General features: G+C 44.6%; 1 protein-coding gene across 1 annotated transcript in view; it reads right to left on the reverse strand.

Annotated features, from left to right (window-relative positions):
- Window positions 1-245: 245 nt before the first annotated feature.
- Window positions 246-26,001, reverse strand: part of TDRD9 (tudor domain containing 9) — a 112,095-nt gene continuing 86,339 nt past the window's right edge. Inside the window, exons 25-36 of the mRNA XM_083167662.1 lie at window positions 25,761-25,866; window positions 24,022-24,234; window positions 22,820-22,909; window positions 20,332-20,592; window positions 17,151-17,300; window positions 15,379-15,449; window positions 13,979-14,088; window positions 11,844-11,940; window positions 10,686-10,821; window positions 10,488-10,600; window positions 8,201-8,273; window positions 246-525 (exon numbers count right to left, since the gene is read on the reverse strand). Of these exons, the coding sequence (XP_083023788.1) occupies window positions 427-525; window positions 8,201-8,273; window positions 10,488-10,600; window positions 10,686-10,821; window positions 11,844-11,940; window positions 13,979-14,088; window positions 15,379-15,449; window positions 17,151-17,300; window positions 20,332-20,592; window positions 22,820-22,909; window positions 24,022-24,234; window positions 25,761-25,866 (1,519 nt within the window). The 3' untranslated portion in view covers window positions 246-426. The remainder of the gene's footprint in view (window positions 526-8,200; window positions 8,274-10,487; window positions 10,601-10,685; window positions 10,822-11,843; window positions 11,941-13,978; window positions 14,089-15,378; window positions 15,450-17,150; window positions 17,301-20,331; window positions 20,593-22,819; window positions 22,910-24,021; window positions 24,235-25,760; window positions 25,867-26,001) is intronic.

Genomic DNA, 26,001 nt, shown 5'->3' on the forward strand with positions numbered 1-26,001 from the left:
ACGTATATATACGTCATGTGTCGGGAAGTACATCCCGGCCATGACGTATATATACGTCAAATGTCGGGAAGGGGTTAAGAGATTAAATTTTTTTCCTAAGTCATAAAAAAAAAAAAAATCACCTGAAAGGTTTGTGTTGCGCTTATTGGAATACCACCTTACAGTGCACCTACTACGTGAGCAGTGGAGGCTCATAATGTCATCCAATAAATCTTTAACAGTTACACAAAGGATTCTGAGAAACCTTTAACATGTTTTGCAAGCGTTTATTAGCAGTTTTTCAGTCACTGGTAACAACAAAAGAACAAGATAAACCAAAAACAAACCTGATCTCACACAGTATTTACGTGAACTTTTTTTAAGCATCAAAATGTTCACTTTTTTTTGTTTAAAGAACGAACACTGTATTTCAAACAGGTATTGCATTCACGGATTTAACATGACAAGTTTGTGTAACTGGTAAATATAGGAATTTGCCTCTACTCCAGAATTTCCTGACTGGTCCATGAGGTATCTTGGATCCACCTACAAAAAACATAAAAATGATAATTAAATACAGACCCATTTCAGAAAATGATGTTAGACTTCAAACTTTAGTTGATTAATAAATAACACAAGCACGAACGGTAAGTGAAAAATGAGCCGCACTCCAGTTATATAAAAAGTTCTGTTGGCCACACGTCTTACCAACACTCCGCGTACTAGATTGCGGTCATCACAGTCATTTCTGTACAGGTTTGAACGTGTAACATCAGTTTATTTGAGAATGCAGCGCAAGAAAATATTACTGCCCTAGTTGTGATTTGCATGAAATAAGAGCAGGGCATAGTATTAAGTGTTTTGTCGTGAAGAAGCGTGTGTGAAAGAGAGGTTCAAATAATGTTGAACAAGTGTCAGACTCCCATTCACATCTAATGAGACCGTTAAACGTACACATCATACATAGGTGTCACAAAGATTTTCATTGTTTCACTGGTACTTGTTTCCTAGCACGGCGCCACCGATTTTGATTGTATGCATCGGGTCAGAAAAATCGGGTCGATCGCATCGCATGCCAACCAAATTGCATGCGACGCGATCGACCCGATTTTTACTTTGGAATCAATGTAAAATGGTCCCCGAGACCCAATTTTACATTGATTTCAATGCAAAAAGCCCCAAAACCTCCCCTCATGTTTCAAATGCCCCCCCCCCCCATTGTTAACGCCAACCCACTATTGACGCCAACCCGAAGCATGGCGAGCGCAGCGATCCCGCGAGGGGCGGCGGTACACGTCCTCCGACCTTTTCATACCCCTACTATCCACGTCGGCATGGAGTTGATTTTATATAGTGCAGCAAGCGCAGCGAGCCCGAAGCGTGGCGAGGGGACGCGGATACCTTCACAGGTATCCGCGTCCCCTCGTGGGATTCACAGGTATCCGCGTCCGCTCGCCACACTATATAAAATCAACTCCACGCCGACGTGGATAGTAGGGGTATGAAAAGGTCGGAGGACGCGTACCGCTGCACTCGCCATGCTTCGGGTTGGCGTCAATAGTGGGGTGGCGTTAACAATGGGGGGGGCATTAAACATCATTTTTAACCATATTCAATGCGAAATGGGCCATATTGGCCCATTTCACATTGTCACCTATGTAAAATCGGGTTGATCGCATCGCGGCCCATTATAATGAGCCGCGACCGACGTGATCAACTCGATTTTCACTTAAAAAAAAAATTAACATTGTTCCCTATGGGAAAATCGGGTTGACTGCATTGGTCGCATCGCGGCCCCTTATTAAGGGCCGCGATCAACCTGATTTTGTCTTTCACCGGCAAATTAGCTGGTGATTGACACAAAATCGGGTCCATCGCGTTGATTGTATGCCTTAAGTGCCTTAAACTTAAGACATACAATCAACGAGATGGGCGCCGTGCTAGGAAACAAGTACCGTTTCACTATATAAAGCATATCCCTAATGAGTTATGCAGGCAACGAAATGCGTTGGTTTCTGAACTACCGATGGAACTTTGGTGGCTACCAGGAGCTTGCTTCTTTCTATGGTGGAATTGCTGGAAACGTCCATTCCTAAAGTTTCATTTATAGGAGGGGATTCAATTAGGTGTTGGCAGATTAGTGTGACACTGAAACACTTTATGATGGGACTCATAGGATGCAAGCACTTTTGGGAGAGCTCCACATTCGGCCGGCCATACGAAGGGGGTGAATTGGGCTGTGGTAAAAACATTGTGCCAAGGGCTAATCCACCCTTCTTGCAGCTAATTGAATCCCCCACTTAGTCTGTTTAATTGGTTTAAAGTAGAGTTGTTGTTTTTTTTTTAAGGATATTGATGTTCGAGTCCAGATGTTAAACACAAATATACTGAAGATGTACTAATTAAATCAGCCAGGAGCTGAAGATGTAATGGCAGAGTTTGGAAACAGCTTTAAAAGCATTTTATGGGTCTATGTACTAAGCCTTAAAATACAGTAGAGAGAGTTAAAATACCAGCTAATTAGCTCCTAACTGCCATGTTACATGCTGTGGGGCAGATGTATTAAGCCTGGAGAAGAGATACATTGGTGATAAAGTGCAAGTTGACAACGCATCAGCCAATCAAACCCTCCTCCAAACCCAGCCTATATTTTTCAAATAAAATAGAAAATCCTCTTGAGTGAAGCCCCAGGTACTGTTAGTAGCAGAATACAGCAAGAGACTGCAGGACAGATAAGATGCATCACTTTCCCTATTGTAGATATGTAACAAGAGCAAGTGCAGGTAGTTAATCACAATAGGAACAGACTCGGATACAAAGGATGAACTGCTACAAATCTGAAAACTGTATTTTGTTAATGAACAACTTACTCCGGTGTAGCGGTGACACGTCTTACAGGGCAAGCGTCACACCCCTTTCCGTGATATCCCTCGGCATTGGGACTATACTGGATGACTATATAAACACTTGGCTATGTGTGCAAATAGAGTTGTGTGATAGATAATTACAAAATCCATATTCCAAACACTTTTCGCTATGTATGAAAGATCAGGTCTGCCTGTGCACCGCATTAATCCTGACTTACCAGGGAATTGGAAGGACATGCTAACCCAGCAAAGAGGATTACTTTATGAAATTGAATGAATTCTGATAACAGCATCTCCCAGCAATGCTGAAGATTAAAATACAAAATGCCAAATCCAAGTGTCACACATATAATCCGGCCTGATGACCTGGTTTAGCCTGACAAATACTCTCTATTTCAAAATAAAGTGCTTCGCAGCATAAATGTAAAAATCCCCAACACTTAGCTGGCACACAACACCCCCCCCCCCCCCCCTTTATATCTCTACACAAATTTAAGTGACAGTGTGTGAGGACAATTGTTTTATTAAGGGAAAGGCATGTCAACAGCCTTTCAGAGCGAATAATGACCCCAGTTAAGGAAAGCTAAATGAGGACTGAGTGCCGCTCAAAGTCAGCCAGGAGAGAGGGTTTGGGAAAGCACTAATCACTTCCGATCCGGCTTCCAACGCCCCCACAGGCGAACACGTTATAGCTGCGCACATTCCCTGAATCAGGCGGCCACAATTAGATCATGGAAAAACACTTATCCTTTTGTCCATCTTTTTTGTTTTGAAACACTGTGAATATTGATTATGCCGACAGCAGAATGGTTGTAATGCCGACATTGGAGTCATTCAGCATGTCAACTATGATGTTTTAACCATTGCCAACAATGTCCACCTTAAAATGCTTACGTTCTGACTGCATACACTCACAGGATTACAAAAGAAGAGACATCATGGGTTATATGTCCGTGGTCTCTGTATCAGTGGGTTACTGGTCTAGGAATATAGCAATGTATGTAACAGGAATTATGTGAAAGAAAGTGTACCGCATATTTGCTTTGTTAAGTGTATTGTGTGGCATGGACTTGTCAACCATGGGTCCAATGCCCTGTATGAGGTCTCCTGTGGCTAAATTAACTCATTATTATGGATGGCGACCGTGGATTTGCCAAGCTCGATAAACAATCATTATTTCCAGTTGGCGTTACCGCTCTGTGGCTATGAAGGCATTATCGCTGGAAGCGGAACTTTATTTTTACAGATATTGCCGCTCTCAATGCTACCGTTCCTCTACTGCTGGTGGCTGTTTGGTGCACCAATATCGCATCCGTGGTGTGGAATTGCCACCGCCCTCCATCACCGCTCAATACGTTTCAGAGACCTGGGAGTGAATTAGATGCACAAGCATGACAACGGGGTCCAACCAATCAGCACATATGTCTGTGGTGTAGCTACATATTTACCTGGAAGTTTCCATTTGTCAGGCAACCTATGGGAAGAGGGTTGATTTACCCCCACCACGTACAGCCAACACTGACAGTCTTACTGATGCTGCAGGCTGGGAATGTCATCACCAAAAGTTTCATGCTTAGCAATTATTTTCTGTTGTGTACAAAAGTCTGCCCCCAACACCCTATGTCACGATCCATCACTTGATCAGATCCCAACAGGATATGCTGCCCATTGCTTTAGGTCCTTTTATTCGGTTTGAGAGATTGTACTACTCGGTGTCTATTTTTAAAATATATTTAACCATCTTTGTAACCATTTTTGTAACTAAGGCTCTGAAGTGTTCTTGGAAACAAATAATTTCTATTTCTGAAATCTGTGTTACTTATGACTCAACGCCTATTCGCCAACGTTATACCTTTTTTATATCTATATTGTATCTTCTGATCAGGTGCGAGCACAAGCGGAAAGCCAAAACTGGGCTTGGGCTGGTGACAGGGACCGTATATGTATGACCCCGTGTTCAAAGGGACCCCCAAGTCACTGCCGATGCTACTCAGATTGACGTATCTGGAGAAGCGACCGGTAGGTCCGTGACACCCTACTTGCCCCTTATCTCCTCCTTGAGATCTCCCTCGGCACAAACCCAATGGCTGTCTGCACTTTCCCCCCATAATACGATTGGACCCCACAAGATCAGCAAGTACTGTATATCCGTATGCCATGGCTTACATGTTGGACGTATACCTCTTCCCACCATCCCTTCTTTGATAAATGCTGAAAATCCTGATAGTTCTACAGTGAGGTTTAGTAATGAGATCCACACACTGGTCTATGTACAAGTCACCAAACCTTCCAAATTAATGTGATAGAGATATGAACAGGGAATGGTGCTCATAACTAAAGGTTCCACCAGTTTGTAGATCGATCTACAGATGCATCAACGCATGTTGTGATTAATCGAACACGCAACTCGTTTTCTGCAGGGAGTGCGCACGTTCACATACTTTGTATAATCGATTAGATGCAGACTCCACCGCGTGTGTACGCATCTGTAGCAACATGCTTTCCCGCACTTCCGCAGCAGGGTTAGCTTGCTACCATAGCCATTAAGTCTGAGCGGCTGAGTACCTGACCTGTGTTTGGTAGGAGCCACTCCAAACCATCCGAGTAGGAAAGTTCATTGTAATTTAATTGTGCAAATAAAATATTTCTGTCATAGCATCAAAGTCTTGCGTCTATTTTACCAACAATGGAAGTTCAGAAATGCTATAGCTGTGTAAAGTGATGACATCTAAATGGTGTTTCCCCCCCAAAAAAAAACCTGTTGTGTAGTCACCCTGTTTAGCCTAGGGATGATATTGACTGGGGCATAAAGGTGCCCATACACTAGTCCAATTTCACTCAATCCCAACAGATCAGGCCAAGAAATCGGCCCAAAACAGATGTTTTGGACATCCTCCTTCGGTCTGATGCACATCCCTGTGCAAATGGACCTGGGCCGGAGGTCAGACCTGCTGCTTGCCTGACCGCCAACTTGTCCCTCTCCTGACAGCAGGGAACAGGATCACATGTGAAAGGACCACATGCGATACATCGCAGTAATGTAAGGCCACCTTAAGACGGATTTATCACATTTCATTCTTAGGTAGGAAAACATCCAAATCAGTTTGCGGTTTCCAGCACATGCTGAAGAAAAGAGTGATTCAATCGTGGGTCATTAGCATAGAAGGAGATTTTCCCTCTATCCTTCGTTACATATTAATTGAGCTAAATGTTTTAGAGGAGTTACAAATAGATCTGGAGATGTTGGGCGACCTTGACAAATGCCTAGTCCCAGTGGGAAGTCACTGAGAAAGGAAGAACAGCTTGAACTTTAGCCAGAGATAGGTTTTTAAAGCGGACACCTCTACATCCTAAGTCAACCCCATGTTCAACAATGACATAGTATACAATAGAATCAAGGCAGCATTGTTATGTCTGGGTGAAAGAAAAGTATAGAGTACTTACATATTACCAGCCGCAGATGTGAATGGCTTGAGCCCAGATCGATTTTGAACATTTATGCAGATCTCAATGTGTGCACCCAATTGTTAATTTTAATCGGATTGTACTATTCGTAAATACAGACGTTGCCATGCTCTTCCTTGCCACGTGTGACTCCCGTGACAATTTGCACAATGCGCGTGTCTATTTCACTCCCAAGGTTCATGAAATGCATTGAGCAGCAATATTTCAGCATGGCGATTCTGTGCCGCAGGTGCAAATTGGATTCGACAAACAAGCACAAGCGGCTGGATCTCCACAAGATACATGTGTATCTACCAATCAGGACTTCACTTCCTGTAGGCAACCCTTTACTAGGTTATAAACCGCACGACCTATCATTCAGTGACTCAACCTTGATGAACATAAAAACGCATTGGTATTAGCATGTAATCTGCTGGCTACTTACCTGACTTCCGGTTATTCCTGTACCCTTTTATGGGATTGTAAAGAGGTTTTTGACCTTTTGTGTTTGCACATACAATGCCTTTTTTTTTTACCCCCCCCCCCAAAAAAAAGCAATGCAACAGATTTGCTCGATTCCAACCTGATCACACGGGAACAAATTCGAACAGCTCACGTTTAGTTAAGACGCCCCCCCCCCCCCCCCCTCGCTAGTTTGAAATCCCGCCTTGGAAATGTATGTACACGGCTACACATTCATTTGCATCATAGCAAATACGAGGGTTGATCAATCAGTACCTGTGTTTGAAGACAGGTGGCGTTGCTGAGGAAAGTCGGTATTACTATTGTGTACTACCATATTTCAAACAACGCCATACCAAGTTTCAGATTGATTCATTGGTTAGTTTTGTTCTCCACCACGACAATGCACCAGCTCCCTCATCCGGAATTGTTGTGGCCAAATTGCATGAATTGCGCTATGAATTGTTGCCGCATCCACTGTACTCGCCCGAATTGGCTCCCTGCAAATTATTTCTGTTCCCTAACCTGACAATTCAGCTCAAACGAGGAGGTCTATGTCGAGGCAGAAGCCTACGCGAGTGTCAAATCGTATTTTTTAGAGGGTTTAAAGAAATGTCTGGGATGTTGGGTAAAGTGTATCGCCGTGAAAGGAGATAATGTTGGAAAATAAATAAAAAATTAAAAAATTGTGAAAAATGTTAGTCTTCCTTCTTAATACAGGTACGGATTGATCCACTCTTGTATATCCAAAACCCATCGTAAGAGGCTCAAACGATTTCTACACTGGGCAAAAGTCATCGCAGGCGCCACGTAGCCTGGGACTTATCGGCTGCATGGGAACGGTTATATCCGGCCTGTTACTGTCACCCTCCCCTAAAACGCTGGAATGCACCAGCCTTTTTCCCCAGACCCTCCCAGTGGTTTTTTGGAACACCTAGCATTTTACTTTGCACTAAAATGTCCAGTTTCCACCCCCAGAGGCCTACTTCCTGTCAATCACATTGTGAATGACTAGCGAAGAAATAAAAAGTAACATGCTTTCATGGCGGCACTGTGGCCCATATGCATGCGCCGTGTATCGATAATCAGCTGTGTGAATTTGCAGCCTCGCGAGCAGGCCTGAATTGGGCCCATAGTATCAGTAAACATAAGAACCCCTCTTAGTCATCAAGGCTATACAGAAGTCCTCCTGGTGGGGCAGATGTATTAAGCCTGGCAAAGAGAAGAACTGGAGATAAAGTGGAAGGAGAACGCAGTCACTGTCATATTTCAAACACTGCTGATTGGCTGGTGCGTTCTCCTTCCACTTTATCTCCAGTTTAAATCTCTTTGCCAGGCTTAATACATCTGCCCCAATATCTGTAATTTTCATAAACCCCCCCCCCCCTCCCCAAAGTTATCGGATAGAATGTCAGCACTATACAGTAGTAAGCAGCAGCCGGCCTCACCTCATTCCACTTGTACAGGTTACCACACCACTTCTCAGGTATCACTTCTCGGGATTTCTCCTTTTGGAATAAGCTTAGCGATAGAAAGTACGTGTTAGTAACAGGCACATGTTATTGGTCACACACAGAAAGTCTCCAGCGAGAAGACACTGGCGCACAGTTGTAACTATAATGTGAGGGGCTATATTTGGCGATGTACGGGTGTAGCAGCATAAGGGACCATTCTCCGACCCAGCCAATGAGAAGAGTGCCAGATCTATTTGGATACAAGAGGTATCTATTCTTTCCCAGTTGCAGCGATATAATAATGGTGATAGAAAGGTATAAAATAGACTCTGGGCATCACAGCTGACTGCGTTCAGCGATATCCGCGCACATTTCAGCGCTCATACGCCTGCACTTCAGAACAGTAATGGACGTGGACAAGCAACCAGGGAAGATGCATGTTTTTGATCAATGGGACAGAAGAACCAGGGACCTTAGTGATATTTCTAAACTGCACTATTAGTGAAAATATGATAACTATGTGTTAGAGATATATAGTGCTATAGATAAATATCCAGAACCCGCCATTCATGACTGCTGCCATGGTATTGGCAGCTGAGTATTCCAGTAAAAACAACCCCTCTGAGGGGACACTGAAGCCTGTGGGGCCTAGAGTGGAGACTGAGCTGTAGGCAATAAATAGTTAATAAGGATTGCAGCTGAACGCTCCCACCCATATATCTGAGCCATCCCACCTCCACTGGAGCCACAGTTATTTATCTATCAAAGCCGAATGGAGAACACAAGGTGCAACCAGCACAAGACCCTCCACCAGGGAAGGAATAAGGTGCATTTTATGGTGAGCACAAAATTCCCCTTTTTCTTGCCATCTGCAGTAACAACTTGATAAAGTACAGCGTAAAAACATATCGCCCAATCCAGCAACCCAGAGAAACTGGTAAGACGTGTCAGATGTCCAGCCAGCTGTCCTACATCTGCTCGACACAGGCACCAAGAAACATGGACCGCTCAATATAAAGTGAGCTGAATGGAATCTGACTGAAATCTGTCGCATTGCTATCACGGGAAACACATACATAGGGAAAATCAGCCAAACTAGACTGCTAAAATGCCGGCAAGGCTAAAAATGGACAAGACAACAGAACTAACCTATTAGATGTACAGAGTAGGAACATACAAAGAAAACGGTAGTCAAACAAGGGTCCAACTTATGCATAAAGGGAAACATGGTGACTCAACTACAAAACTCCTCTTTCATAACGGCTGTGCAAGCAGTAGCCGGAATAGGTCTGACTGAAGGGGGCTATAAGGACTAAAGCTGGCCACACAGATTTATTGTCCGATCTGGCTGGTCGGAACAAAAACCTGGTTACGGATGAGAGCAAATGACAGTTGAGCATTTCCTTCGAAATGTTGGGAAACTGACAAATTGCCAATTCAGATATTACCAGGTTTTTGTTCCAACCTGCCAGATCAAACAATAAATCTGTACATGTATGGGCAGCTTAAGACACATATACCCCTCCAATAAAACCAATCTAAGCCACCAGAGAATATAACCAGACCTGGCTTTGATGTTTATTCCTTATAGAGAATACTCAGAGGCTCAGCGCATTTGGGCCAGGGCTGCAAACCACTCATGTCCTGGCTTAACAAGATGTGCCACCGGAAGTGGAGAAAGGGGAACCAGAAGCCTCCAGTAAAACACTTCCTGGCCTGTATTGTACAGCGCTGGATCAGTTTCTGTATGGAGGTAAACTGGCACAAAACTAAAATAGCCAATCCAGCTTTGGAAGCTGAAGACTTTAGACAATGCAGGACTAATACTACCAGGCCAACCATACAAACCCATTGGTCCCAGCTTAGAACAGTCAAGCATAGAGACCATCTCAGTTTACCCCTTTGACTGAGTTATTAACACGATATTAGACGAGAAATAGAATCATTTTTGAACAGAGACAATTCAACAAGGCTCCAAAGTAAGCAAGTGATAAACTCTTCGCTGGAAGCAACAATCAATTCATTGCAACAGACAAATGAACTATCCTAAAAGTTGGCCTTCAATAAGGGGAACACTTTCATTGGGTCTTAGGGTCGTAATTCAGACCCATTAACAAATCAATGAAAGGATTGCGCACGCGCGTACACGAACCCTGAAACGGTGATCACAGTTTTCAGACCGACAGGGGGCGGTTACCCGGAGACTGAATAGATTCCATATTACCAATTCAGTACAATTTACCTCGCTAGAAACTGAGCTACGAATCAATTCTTTCCTTACTTTATCAGATGATCACGGACCTCATCCTGAAGCCGCGCAGTCCTCTCGCGTCCAGAATGATCATCGTGACTGTGGCAAACGATCTTGTTAATAGTTGACCTTATCAAATTGATCTGGAAAGTGTTATAAAAAGGAAATGATCAACATGTTTTTTCCCCCAGAGATTAGGAACGGAATAATCGTTTTCCACCGATTTACCTTCACTAGGTCATCAACATCAATGCGAACATCGAAAGCAAGTTCTAGATCATGCTCTGGCCAGACTGCAGCATTTCTGTAGAGCCAACCCAAACCACAGAGGACACCTGTATACTCCCGTCTCTTGTCATCCACCCTGATCATAAAATAGACAACCCCATAATAGACTGGAAAGGGCAGTTATGTTTGGTTAGTAGGATACAAGCGTTATTGGATGTACAGTATATGCCAAGCATCTGTGGGGAACCCTGGTATTCCAAACTAACCAGGTAGGTGCAAAAATGTTTGTGCACTGCCAAGTGACAATCACCCTATGGCAGGCTTCCTCCATTTCTAATTTATACCGTCCTATTTCAATAGCCTCCAAGTCTTCAAAACCCCGGCATCTCCTCATCACCCACCTCTGCTCACCCCCACCTTAACTACCCTCCTTAGTTTTGCCACCCACTTCACATCCAAAATTAAATTGATACTTCAGGACATCACACCCCATTCAGACTCTCAACAACCCCTTCCCATGCATTCCCTGACAACCCAACTTCCTTTTCCTCTAACTGGAGCACCCCATCCGGTAACCTCCCCCCTAACACACATCCCATCATGCTTTGCAACAGTTTTGCTATTAGAGAAAGCTAAAGCTATTGCAAAGCATGCTGGGATGTGTAGTTTCATAACATCTGGGGGGCCAACGTTGGACATGCCTGGACTAGACCCTATCCCCTTGGGCCTTCCTCCACAACCTCTCTAATTCTGCCTGTTTTCATCTTACCCTCTCCTCATTCCATTCTCTCATCAGGCAACGTCTCCTCTTTTCAAGCATGCCCTTGTCTCCTCCATTCCTAAAACACAGCCTTAGATCCGAAGACTCTGCAACTACCAACACATCTTTTTTGCCTCCAAACTTGAGCATATGGTCTACAGCTGCCTTTCTTTCCTCCCTCTACCTTCTAGACTCATTTTAATCCAGTAAGTGTCCCCCCCCAAGGTTCTATTCTTGGACCTTTCCGGTTTTCTTCCTGTACATATATATAAGCGAGCTCATAAACTCTTCTGATTTTGATGATCATCTCTATGCTGATGATACTCCACATCCCCACTGCCGGCCACCCACATGTATCCCCCTTGTTACTATTGAGAACATGCAGTGACACCACTAACCTCAGCTCTATCATTGGAGCAAATAACATGCTGACAAGAGCTGGTAACCCTGGAATAGAAGGAAGCAGCGTCGTCTCTCGTAGCAACAGCTGAGAACCTGATTAAAAAAAGAAAACCATTAGGAAAAAATAAACAAAATCAGTTAAAAATCAACCAAACCATCATAGAAAAAAATTGCAAAGGCCTCCGTGAATCAACCACAAACTCTGTTTTGATTCCTATAACATCTGTTTAACTCGCTGACAAGGATGGAATTGGTACAATGGGGTAGATGTATGATGCAGTGATACGGGAGAAGTCACTGCATCATACAGCTGCTCTGTATAATTTATATTATGCAAATTATAGATGTTACTTCAGTGCTGATTGGTTGCCTTGGGCCACTTCTCTTGCTCAAGTCTCCTCCCTTATAACTGCTTCATACATCTGCCCCAATGTTCTATATCTACTGGCCAACATGCGGTTCTCCAGCTGACCCCTCCATCAGCTAGTAAAGCATGCTGGGACAAATAGTTTTACAGCAGCCGGAGAGCCACAGATTGGCCAGGACTGCAACATACCACAAGTCTCAAACTCTGTTCTTCGGACACCAAACATTGAATGGTTTCCAGGTCTCACAGATTCACAAGAGAAATAGTTAGGGCCACCTGTGGATCTTCTAAAATGTGTCAATGAATACACCTGTGCACCAGTTAGGTGACCTGGAAAACATGAACTGCGGCGGTCTTGAACACAGAGGATGAGCACCACTGCCCTATACAATTGTTCCCTGCGACCTTCACTATTTAGTGGTCAATGACCAAAGGGAAAAGATCAGTAGAACGCCCACAACTACTGTCAGACTGAACACACCAAGCGATCTTTTAATTGAGCACTATTGCTTTATTGTTTGTACGCTAAATAAAATCTGGAACGATGCGCTCTCCCGCGGGTCTTACCGAAGTCCTCTGTTGTCCTGCATGTACAGATAAGGGGGCGCATTGTTAACGAAAGCCATGCTGTAGAACGCAACATGGATCCCACTCCCACACCCATTATTGGCAATCCTGTATGCAACGTGCCAATGACAGCACTGCGCTGGGTCCATGCCGCCGCCAATATCGATGGTACACACATCATGTAGTGTGTATCCAGCTTAAGATGTGTGAAATATTATAACATGTATTCAATCATCAGCACACAATTCTCTAGCAATCAGAACGTTTTCTGATGATCTGTATAGTGTGTACCCAGTTTTAGGATGGGTATCTAAACATGACAGATATATAGCGCCGCCCCACACACTGTACAATATATTGTGCGTTGGTGCACTATATTGGTACATCACGATTTTAACTGCATCTCAACACCCACAGGGTTGCACCATCTGACAGAGATCAGATAAGGCTTTGAGCATACATTTGCTGGTACACAACAATAAATCATTCTGAACCCCGTTGGGGCGATATATCATCCAATATGTCACTTATTGTCTACCCAGCCTTAGACACACGTGGTGAAGGCTACACAGTTAAGTATTACTAATTTTTTATAACAAAGTACAATGCACAAAGTTGTCAGAAAGCGAGTGGCAGAGTATGGATGGATGAAGAGGTCATACCAGAAAGTGAAAGCAATTTGTGCAGGGACACTGGTCATTGTCAAAATTGATGGATATGGAGAGAGGGAGCTGTAAAAACAGATTGGAGGTAGGAGCAGATAGGGACTGGGGTGGGTGGAGAGTTTGTGGTCTATAAACGGTCACAGCTCAAAGTGAAAGTAAACAGTCACAGCTCAAAGTGAAAGTACATTGCAGAAGAGTCACTGATGGGCCTTTAACTAGTACTAATACACAGTAAAGACCGGCTTTAGAACAGGAACTGTACTGTGTCCTCAACTCCCCGTGTAACGCAGATTTATCCACATGGCAGAACACTGGCCAGATTCAGCCCTTTTAAGGATAATTTGTTTTGCCTTCCAACTGCCCTCTAGCTTTTTATGAACAAACGTTGAATCAGCGCCAGCCTGCCAGCAGAAATAAGGGTACAATCTATAGATCGTTTGAAAGCAGAAAAAAAAACCCGATATATCATGTAATCCACATAACACAATCACAGCGTAAACATCACATTAAGGCGTTCTACCTATACACATACCAGACGTGTTTACAGACAGCGATGCAGCAACAAACATTCTCTGGTGAGAGGCTTCTGGTGTGTTATTGACCAACACAGAGTTGACACTGTCTTTCTCAATCAAAACGGACCTAGGGAAGAACAAAAACACACACTTAGGTGTTCCTCTAAGCTTCTTTTGGTACTTATGTAGTATCTGGGCTGCCGATTTCAAAATCGGGTCGGATCGGGAGATCGCATCGCATCGCATGCGACCATGCGATTCGATGCGATGCGATGACCCGATTTTTCCATAGGAATCAATGTTAAAATGGACTGAGTCCATTTTAACATGGAATTCAATGGGAAAAATGGGTCCTTTTCATACCCCTACTATCCAAGTGGGCATGGAGTTGGATATAAACCTGTGGCGAGCGTAGCGAGCGAAGCGAGCCCCGCGAGGGGACGAATACCGTCCCCTCGCGGGGCTCGCTTCGCTCGCCACGCTTCGGGCTCGGTGGCTCGCTACGCTCGCCACAGGTTTATATCCAACTCCATGCCCACTTGGATAGTAGGGGTATGAAAAGGACCCATTTTTCCATAGGAATCATTTTAACATTGATTCCTATGGAAAAATCGGGTCATCGCATCCGATATCGGATGCGATGCGATGCGATATCGCATCGCATCTGATTGTATGCCTTAACTTAAGGCATACAATCAAAAAATCGGCAGCCCAGATACTACATAAGTACCCTTCTTTTTTTTTTTTTATGTGCCATGCCCTTTGTGTGGGACTTTGCGCCCCCCCACCATGTGCGATGGGCACTACAGTGTGGGGGCCAACATGTGCGATGGGCGCTACTGTGTGGGGGCAGTGATGTGCGATGGGCGCTACGGTGTGGGGGCCATCATGTGCGATGGGCGCTACGGTGTGGGGGCCATCATGTGCGATGGGCGCTACGGTGTGGCGGCCATCATGTGCGATGGGCGCTACAGTGTGGGGGCAGTGATGTGCGATGGGCGCTACGGTGTGGGGGCAGTGATGTGCGATGGGCGCTACGGTGTGGCGGCCATCATGTGCGATGGGCGCTACAGTGTGGGGGCAGTGATGTGCGATGGGCGCTACTGTGTGGGGGCAGTGATGTGCGATGGGCGCTACGGTGTGGGGGCCATGATGTGCGCTACGGTGTGGGGGCCATCATGTGCGATGGGCGCTACGGTGTGGCGGCCATCATGTGCGATGGGCGCTACAGTGTGTGTGTGTGTGGGGAGGAATTCATGTGCGCTGGGACTCCATTAGACGGGAAACATACCACAGACATAAGTGTCATTTCACTTAAGTAATGGAGTACTAAAAAGGCATTCATTCTATATAAAATCACCACAATGTTTGAGAGAATTATTAGGATAAAACTGTTGAGTTCTTCAATCCTACTTACCTGAATTTGGCAACGTTTGTCATACTAAAAAATCTGATTGTATAAGGATGGAAAGGCCCATGAAGATTAACCTGAGAAAAAGGGTGTGATATGGGTAACAGTAAATAAATACAACCGCAAAATGACACATCTGCTGGCAATACTGTAAGAACTCCGAAAGCAGCGAAGTGGAGGCTTGGACTCCTCCCCTTCACGCCAGGATATACGCTACTCTCACTAAAATGTTTGGATTGCACACAGCAGGGTGAGGACACCTTCCCCTGTTGGGATACCCACCACCAGAATGCCACATGGTCATCTTTATGTATCCCCTGCAATAATCTGTTCTATTTACTCATTATGCAGCTTCAGATTGAATTGTAGTTTGCCTTGTACTTGGGGGTGATGGAATACCACTAAATCTGACTTGACAACATGTCACACATGTATGTATGTATGTATGTATGTATGTATGTACAAATCACCCCTCTCATCCTCCATCACTATGGGGTGATTACAATAGTCTGCAACTTGCAGGCATGGGCGAGATCCCAGATTCTGTGGTGGTGTCCAGGTTTTTCAATGAAATCATGTAAGGCAAAACCAGGCTTCTTTAAACCATCGTGCCAACTCCTCGGGAATATGCTGACGCCTGAAAGCTGCACGCTATTTACCCCCTTAACTTGCAGTTGAATGTTTTTACCTTTAAACTGGACCCCCGAGAAACATGAAAACGGAACCAAAAGCACAGTAAAAACAAAGAAATGTAACCTGTTAAACAAGATCTAGCTCATTCACACATTCTAAAGTGTCCGTAAAAGCAACTGTATACTGTAACAACGATACCATGCAGACACCTGCCGTTGGAGTGCGTGGTCCCCCACTGCCTTGACGGCCATCCTGCAGGAGTGAACATGATTGGCACGTACAGTGATGGAATTAAACAGGAGCATGCGGACGTAAGTCAGCGTACACAGGCCCATATTACTACAGGTTGAGTATCCCGTATCCAAAATGCTCGGGACCAGGAGAATTTTGGATAACGGATTATTCCGTATTTCGGAATATTTTAATATTTCAATTATGTATTTTGAAGTATCTTGCATGTATGCTGTATAAACACATAAAATACACACAAATATATTTTATTACCACATAAAATACACACAAATATATTTTATTTGTTCAAAAAACAAGTTTTCAAAACATGAAACAAAATTTGTGTACTATCTCAGATATTGAATTTGAATGCCAAGCAATCATTTTCTTGCACATATATAGTGCCAGTTACATATCATGTCACCAGTAGTGCTGTTACAAATGTCCCCAGTGAGTTTTTAGCAAAAAAATATTTTTTTTTCCACTTTCTGGAATGTATGGTTTTCGGAATAATTCGGATAACGGATACTCGGATACGGGATACTCAACCTGTACTGTATTCATATGCAAATCAAATGCAACATTTTCCAACTGAGTTTCTAAGGGCAACCCTTCCACAGTACGAAGAGATCTCTTTGCACCCAAATCCAAGGAGTCTGATAGGTTGTCTTCAGGAAACACTACAACCTAGTCATTACCAACACCCAGAGCTTAATGTGTACAGTGACTGTTTCGGTATCCACTCCCTGCGTCGGCAATGTCTACGTACACATGATCGACCCACTATATGACAACTGACTGTTCCAATGGCAGTGGGACAAGCACATGCAGTTGACCAATTAGGCTGAACACCTGCACTAATGGAAATGTGGTCACAATACAGATCGATATTTCATAAAATCTGTGTTTCGTACCTTACAATTTGCACTTCCAAACCGATTATTTTGGTAGCTTTCCAGTAGTTTATCGATCAGATCTTGGTGGTGCTTCTGATAAGGGCAGTGCGAGGGCTGAAGGTCGCTGCTACTGGCAAAGAACGCTGATGTCAGTTCATCGTGGCTTTGCTGGGAAAGAAAGATGTTGCGAGTTCTAAATAAAACAGCCCTACTTTTATTGGGACACGGTCATTGGGTCACCACCAAGTAGGTCAACAAGAATTAGTTAGATACCACTATGCAGTAAGGTTGACATGTTTTGTTTTTGTTTCCTGTTTTTTTGAGCCGACAGGCGGTATTCATGCCCTACGATCCACTAGGGCGTGGTGGGAGAATAAAATTGTGTGCCCGAAGCATCGCGAGTGCAGCGAGCCACGTGAGAGGATGCTTTAGTGTTCATGTTGACTGTCAGTATAAGGGTAAATAATAATAAAAAAAAAAAACACGTCAATTTGTATCCCATGTATTCAATGGGGTACAAATTTTCCGTAAGGGGCAGCAAACCCCTGATGCGTTGAATTTGAGGGGGGGGGGGGGGGGGAGAGGGCTGGCTGTGAATTTTCCAGCCCTCCGAATGCCGGCAAGTGTGCAGCGAATCCTAAACAGGATTCGCTGCACATGGTGAATATTGGCAGTGAATACTAGCCTATACCTGCACCCAGGCTAAAAAAACAAAAACAATGAGGCCCTCTCTCAAATTTCAACAAGTGACAATAATAGCCTTATCCATCCCTTCACTAGCCCACTGAAGACAAGTGCTCATGCACCCTGTTTTAACGTATTTATCATAGCTTATGTTAACTATTCCCTAGATGCTTAGTAACAGGTGTGTTGGTAATTGACTTACCTTTAAAAGCATAGTCTGCTGTGAGCATTAGACCAGATCACATGCCCGGAATCTAACACTACTGTAATAGTTATGTTTATTAATGAGCAATAGATTAGGACCTGCAGAGGTACTTGTGAGTTATCCGGGCTGCTGATTTTTTCATCGCGCCCGAAAAATCGCGGGCATCGCGTCGGTCGCGGCCATTATAAGGGTCCGCGACCGACGCGATGCCCGCGATTTCCCATAAACAGTAATGTTAAAAGACGCGATGGACCCGATTTCCCATAGACAGCAATGTTAAAATTATTACAGTAATGTTAAATGATGTGCAAAATAAAATGACAATGTGAAATGGGCCAATATGGATATGTTTAAAAAAAGTTTCATGGCCCCGTTAACGCCACCCCGCTATTGACGCCAACCCGAAGCGTGGCGAGCGCAGCGGTACGCATCCTCCGACCTTTTCATACCCCTACTATCCACGTCGATTATGGGAAATCGCGGGCATCGCGTCGCGGCCCCTTATAAACGGCCGCGACTGACGCGATGCCCGCGACTTGGGGGTAAATCGCGGGCATCGCGTCGGTCGGGTGTCCTTAAGTTAACTAAACTTAAGGACAAAATCGGCAGCCCGGATAATTCACATGTACCCCTGCAGAAAAGTGGGGTCCTGTGGAGGGGGCTGCAGGCTTAAAAGCATTGATCAATACATGAACTAAGGGGGTTATTCTGATTCACTCGGAAATGGACAAAACCACTTGCACTGCAGGGGGGGGGGGGGGCAGACGTGCAGAGAGATTTGGGTGGGGGTGTACTTCAAACTGATACCTATAATTGCAGTGTAAAAATAAAGCAGCCAATATTTACTCTGCACAGAAACAATAAATCACCCAAATCTAACTCACTAAACGTTTCATCTGCCCCACCTGCAGTGCACATGGTTTTGTCCATTAGAGAGTGATTGTGCCTTTCCGAGTGACTCAGAATAAACCCCTAAATCTCCACGGTTTATTAGTATTAATTTAGTGAGTGCAGAGTCAATGCAATTTTTATTTAAACAATGTGGTCACAAGCCATAGGGCACCCCAAAATTAGGAGAGGCAAGCACTGAGGATTAGTGTATTTTATATACAAACAAACTATTAATTGGTGTTGATCTGCATAGGTTTCTTCATTTAGCCTGCAAAATTCTATATCTTTCTGCACAAAGGTGTGGATTCCAGCACTTGCAGCGTCACATCCCATTAGAGATGATAATTGCGTTCGTTCAAAGTAATTGCTGTCTCCAAAAGATATAGTAGGACACTTTAAAATATCTTATTAATCAGATCTAGTCTCAATGCTAAATTATAATAGAATTATAGGGAAAGCGTGAATTAAAGCTCAGATGTATCGCATCTGTGACGGATTCCTTCTTTGTCATATCGGAGATAGCTCATAGAATACGTGTGTACATTCTTTGTCAGTGAAGGATACTAAAAAATAAAAAAAAAAGGGGCGCAAAAATAGAATTTTCACAATAAATGTCCCAGATTTCTGCCGCTGTTTCTCCTCATGCAGTGACATATATCGGTTTAAATATTTGCAATTTTAAGACTTGTCCAATCAACAGATAATTCCAATATTGTCCATTTTGGGATTACATTACACAATCATAAACATATGTTGCTTGTTTGTAGGTATGTGTGTCGTGTATGTCTGGTTTTACAATACTTGAATAAAAGATTTTAGATCAGTTGAAAAGCATGTTATACCCCTTTCACACTTGCAAAAATATCCCGGGTTTTTAAACATGAACGCGCATCAACCCGGGATGTAGCTCAGTGTGAAAGGGTCTTGAAAGAATATCCCGGTATTGCTACCCAGGTCCTGACCTGGGTAGATTCTGGAATCGACCCGGGATGCGGTCAGTGTGAATGGTCCCATATCCAGGATTGGGTACGCGGGACTTTAAAAAAGCTGCTGATTGGAGCTTTCTTGGGCTCACAAATGCTGATGTCATCTTTCAGAGCCCTGGAGTCCATTTCTAATGACATGCATATGTATTTGCAGGGATTTCCCAGGATCAGTGTGAATGGGGCTGTCCCGGGTCGATCCCAGGTCTGAGTGCAGTGTGAAAGGGTACATTCCCGGGTATGACCCGGCTCTGCGAGTGTGAAAGGGGTATTACATATCAGAGGCTGCAAGTAAACTGGCGTTTCTAGGCAGCTAATAGTGTAAATGACAGAAGCGCTTGATGTTCGCATTTACATGATGGATTTCCAAGCACTATAGAACCATAGAATTATACGAGTAGCCACCAATACTAGTATATAGAAGCAGCGTACATACTTTTGATTCATAAGACTCCTCAGCAGGCTCAGCATGACCTTCTGCAATAAGCATGTCTCTGATGCTGGGTTCCTCAGGATCTTCATTGTTTCTGAAGGCATCAACATTGAAAATGTCGTGTACGACTGAGAACACTTTGACCACTAGTGTACTTCCGTTGACCCAAGAGTTAAACTTCATGCTAGCCGCACGACTCCACTTTCCTCCACAGATGATTGACTTCACCGATGGCCTCATTTTGCAGATCTTGAACTCTAGGGCCTAATTCCATAATTAAAAAAAAGTGTTCAGAGACCAAAGCAGGCGTGAAGCCTAAAAAAATCTGTATTTAGTATGAATACTTCTGAAAAATTAGCAAGACCCAGAAAGAGACAAGACTTCGCCTGCATGGTATCAAAATAATCTGGCTTCTTTACAGCACAGTTACTATTCAGTGGGGTAGAGACCTTACAAACCCTGTCCATGCCTATACTGCAGGGCTGGGCAACACCGGCCCTCCAGATGTTGATGAACTACACATCCCAGGGTGCTTTGCATTAGTTTTGCTATGTGGCCATGCTGAAACTGATGCAAGGCATGTTGGGATGTGTAGTTCATCAACATCTGGAGGGCCGGTGTTGCCCGGCCCTGCTATACTGTGTAGGTCTATTTACTGTAACTTCTAGATAAGGCATGTCAAAACTGTGACCCTCCAGCTGTTGTGAAACTACACATCCCACCATGCCTTGCCATAGTTTTAGCATTCCCTAGAAGCAAAACTGTGGCAAGGCATGATGGGAGTTGTAGTTTCACAACAGCTGGAGGGCCATAGTTTGGACATGCCTGTTCTAGATGAATGTAGTAGGGACAGGATTCGTCCCTGATGCTCGGTGAATGGCTGAGGCGTTTGCTCAGTAAGCAATTCCCCTTGAAATCCAGAACACTCCTGGCCAAACAATATCATGCACACACACACACAGATGGATTGAGTAACGGATCAGATGATTATATGGGTTGTTTAAGGACTCTAAATCATATAACACATCATTACCACACTGTTCATCATGTCCACACACTGAACGATGTTCGCAACTCCATGCACAACAGGCCGTTCATCTTTCAGTATGTCAAAGTGATGAACAAGCTGGTGGATAATGAAAGATCTCAATTCTTTGATTCCTTCCCCACGAGGAGCTCATGGGCCATGGCGGAAAATGCTCCAAGGGACTGAACTTGGACGACTTTCCTTTGTGTTTACCTTTGAGCGATGCCTTAGTCTATTATACTTTTTTTTTGAGGTTCTAAATGATTTGAGTAAATTTACAGATATCCCATGCTTGGTGTACATGTTTCTTAGCATTAGTGTATTACCTTTTTTATTTTCAGATATTCATTTTGAATTGTGTGACCTTTATGTTGTTATCCTGGGTGTCAGGATGGACACTCTTGCCTTGGGCCTGGGCAATGGTAAAACCTGCCCCCCACTCTTAGCACTATATTAATAACAACTTTGTTTAGTTTTTGGGTGCTTGAGTGGGGGTTGGAATGCTTTGGGTAGTGTTAATTCTAGCACCCGCTATGTTTGAAAACCCATGCAGTTCCTCTTCTCTGCCTGGGGTGTCACTGTCTGCTGTGGTGCTTCTAGCACAGCGTGGTCTGTATATCAGCACTGATATGCATACCAGAGTCTGTGCAAGAAGCACCACAGCAGACAGCGACACCCCAGGCAGGGAACAGGAACTGCATGGGTTATCACACATAGCGGGTGCTAGAATGAACACTAGCTTTGGGGTACTCTTACTGCATCTCTTTCACCTAGGTCACTGTGCAGTGTGAAAGGGCCTTTTGAAAAATCCCGGGTCCAGCAATGGGTAACCCGGGTGGAGCGATCTGGGTCCGGTTCACACGCCCCCCCCGATGATGTCAGCGACCTGACTTATCACCCCACGAATGTCGAATCGCTCCTGGGATTGACCCGTGTCCGAATACCGGTTGCGACAATGTAAAAGGGGTATTAGTGAAGGTTTTAGTTTTGCGCAAACCCTGTGCGGGAATTCCCAGGGGAGTATCAACTGTTTGTAGATCCCTTGGTATGGCCATCAGGAAGTTCAGACAGACCCTTTTGGGAGATATAAAATGTATCCCCGTCTCTATTCATTCCTCCCCAATGTATATACTTGCCATTTATATAGCCCCTCTGTATTCCAATGTAAACCTAAAATATGTAAATGTCTCTACCACCCCTCCCTCCTCCTGGACAGTAGGGAATTTATAGAATCACCACTAGCCAAAAAGAGGACAACGAAGTGGCAGTTTCCTCCTTTCCATGTGGTAAGGCCCCAGAGGTAAATAGGATCCCTACTGAGCTTTCCAAAAAAAAAAAAACACCTTTAATTTTCAAGATTTCTTGATGTTTTCGATGACCTGTGTGACCTGGGTTACCTCCCTTATTCTATGTTGGAAGTAATCATTTTTAGGAGAGGGACGGAGGAGAGATTAAAACTTTTACCTGAAATGGAAGATCCATTAGAGAAGTGGGAATTTCCCTCAAAAGGTTTACTTCAATTTTTGACTGGTTTCCATAATCCACAAAGAAAACCTTGGTAACAGAAATAAATGTACAGAAAAAAAAATAAAAAAACTGAAATAATGCAAAAATGATGCTTGAGATTTATTAGACAAGCCACTCTAGCGATGTCATTTCCAGTAAAATAAAGAATATGACCTTGCCCTAATTACAGAATGACCCGTTACCTTACAGTGAACATACAAGAAGGATATCCATTAATGCCTGACAATTGTCTAGATGGACAAAACTTGATAAAACTTCATATTCCACCCCAAAAAAAGAAAAGAAAAAAAGACCAGTCCTCCTCAATACAAGCAGTGTTGAACGATAAAACAAAAATTTATATTTGAACAATCTGTGTATACATTTTTGTTGTCCAAAATTCACACAACCAGCACAGTACCATACAATGCAACTTTGCTACTAAGCAAAATAATACGTCCCGCTTATAAAAATTAAAGTCAGTCAGTCAACTGTAATGGGCACACAAGTATTATGTTCTAGAAGTACGATCCTAGCAGTCCTCAACTTGTTTTGCAAAAGATTAAAAAACACACCAGAACATTGCAGCAAACTATATTCACAATATGACATATAGCCAGGGGACTATTAAATGAGCAGGGGGGGTGATCTATGTGTAGACACCATATGGCCCTGTCCGCTGTACAGCACAGTAGACTCTGCATGTGTAGGCCTCTGGAAACATGGCGCTTTCTAAATATCTACTGTGCATAGCAGCAATTTTCCCCAGGGATGTTTTTGCTGCATTTGCATACACAATGGGCGAATCTCGCCTGCTTTGGAAAGCCGTCCACCCCCATTGCTCATCTGCAGGTAATACTAGCAGTTGAGCGACGACGCGGAAGCGCACATTGGCGCTCACCGATGGGACGTACACACTGGGCGGCTTTTGAACTGGAAGCAGCTCAAACGGCAAAACTGAGCTGCTTTCAGCTCAAAATTGCCCAGTGTGTATGGGCCTCAACTCCAGGAGGCTGGAAAAGTAATTAAACATGGGGGCATTGCATGCAATGTGGCCTCCCCCTGGTCCCAGGTGCTCCGTACCTACAGTATTGTAGAAACACCAATGCATTTACAGTAAGGTATGGACAGTCTCTCAGTGGATGTTGCATCAGACTTACCACAACCTCTCTTCCAGAAAGATACAGTATCTGGGCTCTACTGTAGTTTGTCAAATCAATATTGTTGAATGGTGCTAAGCAGACTAAATCTGGATGAGGCCGCCCGGACAAAGGCGTCAAAGAAAGTCCATTGATTTTTTCAGCTAACTGTCCGAGAACATCTAAGTTCTTTTTATCAATCCGGTAACCCCAGAAATGGCCAACTTCAACCACCTTAAGAGGAAAATAAAACATCTTATTAAGTTATTAAGCAGAGTTAAAAGAATGGGTGTAAAAAAAAAAATGGTACTTTTTACTTAGAACGGCGCCCACGATTTTGATCGTGGGCATCGTTAGTAAAAAATCGGGTGCGATGCGACCGACGCGATGCCCGCGATTTCCCATAGGGAACAATGTTAAATGTCTCAATTGACCCAATTTTCCTGTTCAATGCCTCAATTGACCCGATTTTTCCATAGGAAACAATGTTAAATGGCCCAAAGAGGCACCCTGAAGTGTGAAATGGCCCCCACAATTGTTAACGCCACCCCACGATCAACGTGAACCCGAAGCGTGGCGAGCGCAGCGAGCCCGTGAGGGGCGGCGGTACGCGTCCTACGACCTTTTCACACCCCCACTATCCACGTCGGCGTGGAGTTGAGAATAGAAAGTGTGGCGAGTGCAGCGAGCCACCGAGCCCGAAGCGTGGCGAGCGCAGCGAGGGGACGCGGACAGCTGTGAAGCCCGCGAGGGGACGCGGACAGCTGTGAAGCCCGCGAGGGGACGCGGATACCTGTGAAGGTATCCGCGTGCGCTCGTCACGCTTCGGGCTCGGTGGCTCGCTGCGCTCGCCACACTTTCTATTCTCAACTCCACGCCGACGTGGATAGTGGTGGTATGAAAAGGTCGTAGGACGCGTACCGCTGCGCTCGCCACGCTTCGGGTTCACGTTGATCGTGGGGTGGCGTTAACAATTGTGGGGGCCATTTCACACTTCAGGGTGCCTATTTGGCCTCTGTGGCCCATTTAACATTGTTTCCTATGGAAAAATCGGGTCAATTGAGGCATTGAACAGGAAAATCGGGTCAATTGAGACATTTAACATGTTCCCTATGGGAAATCGCGGGCATCGCGGCGGTCGCATAGCACCCGATTTTTTAGTGCATGCAATGCCCGCCCTTCTAGGTAAAGGAGTACCTAAAAAATATCTTGAAATACAGAATAAAAGTAAAGAACATCAGCAGTGATGTATCTTCTACCAGGGCAGGTTTGTCCTGCCCCAGCAAAACCAACCACAGTGGGAAGCCCCCCTCATTCACCTCTGCTCCGGCGTTAGTACGCTGAAGCTTCCCTGCCGCCACAGCCGCCGGCCTGTCACATTCAGCAGAGACGTCGGCGGCAGGCTGGGGGGTGTTTGCGGCGGCTCAGGAGGACTCTGGTGCTTGAGCGCTCCCAAGTCCCCCCGAGCCGCCTCGAACATCCCAGAGCCTGCCGCCGACGTCACTGCTACTAAAAGGTGTTAGAAGAGCTCCAGCGTGTGACTGACGGAGCACAGGTGATGGAGGGTGGGGGGGCTCTAGAGGTGCTGCGCCAGTGGTGCACACCTGGACACCACTGGCGCGCACCTATTTCATATTTGTGGCATGCCTGGACATTTTTCGGGACAGCCCGCTGCGGCAGCGCAGCTGAGCCCAGGCATACCACCCAAGGGGTTAATACACTAATAAGGGCTGCCATTGAGCCTGAAATTCAGTTCCTACCTCAGTAACGGTAACAGACAGAATTAGTTGGGTTCCAAACCGTTCCCTATAAGATGGGGAAAGGGATACTGGTTCCACAGTCTGGTTGTTGAAGTCAACTATAACTCTACAATAGAGAAAAATGATTTGTAAAATATATATACAAAACGTATGCAACATTATAACTGCATCTCAGGTTAAGGCCCCCATACATTAGACCAACTTGTCCAGATTCCCGGGGAGCTGCAGTGGTGGCAGGAGA

The sequence above is a fragment of the Crinia signifera genome, chromosome 12 (assembly GCF_055691185.1).
Source record: "Crinia signifera chromosome 12, ASM5569118v1, whole genome shotgun sequence".
NCBI classification, from domain to species: domain Eukaryota; kingdom Metazoa; phylum Chordata; class Amphibia; order Anura; family Myobatrachidae; genus Crinia; species Crinia signifera.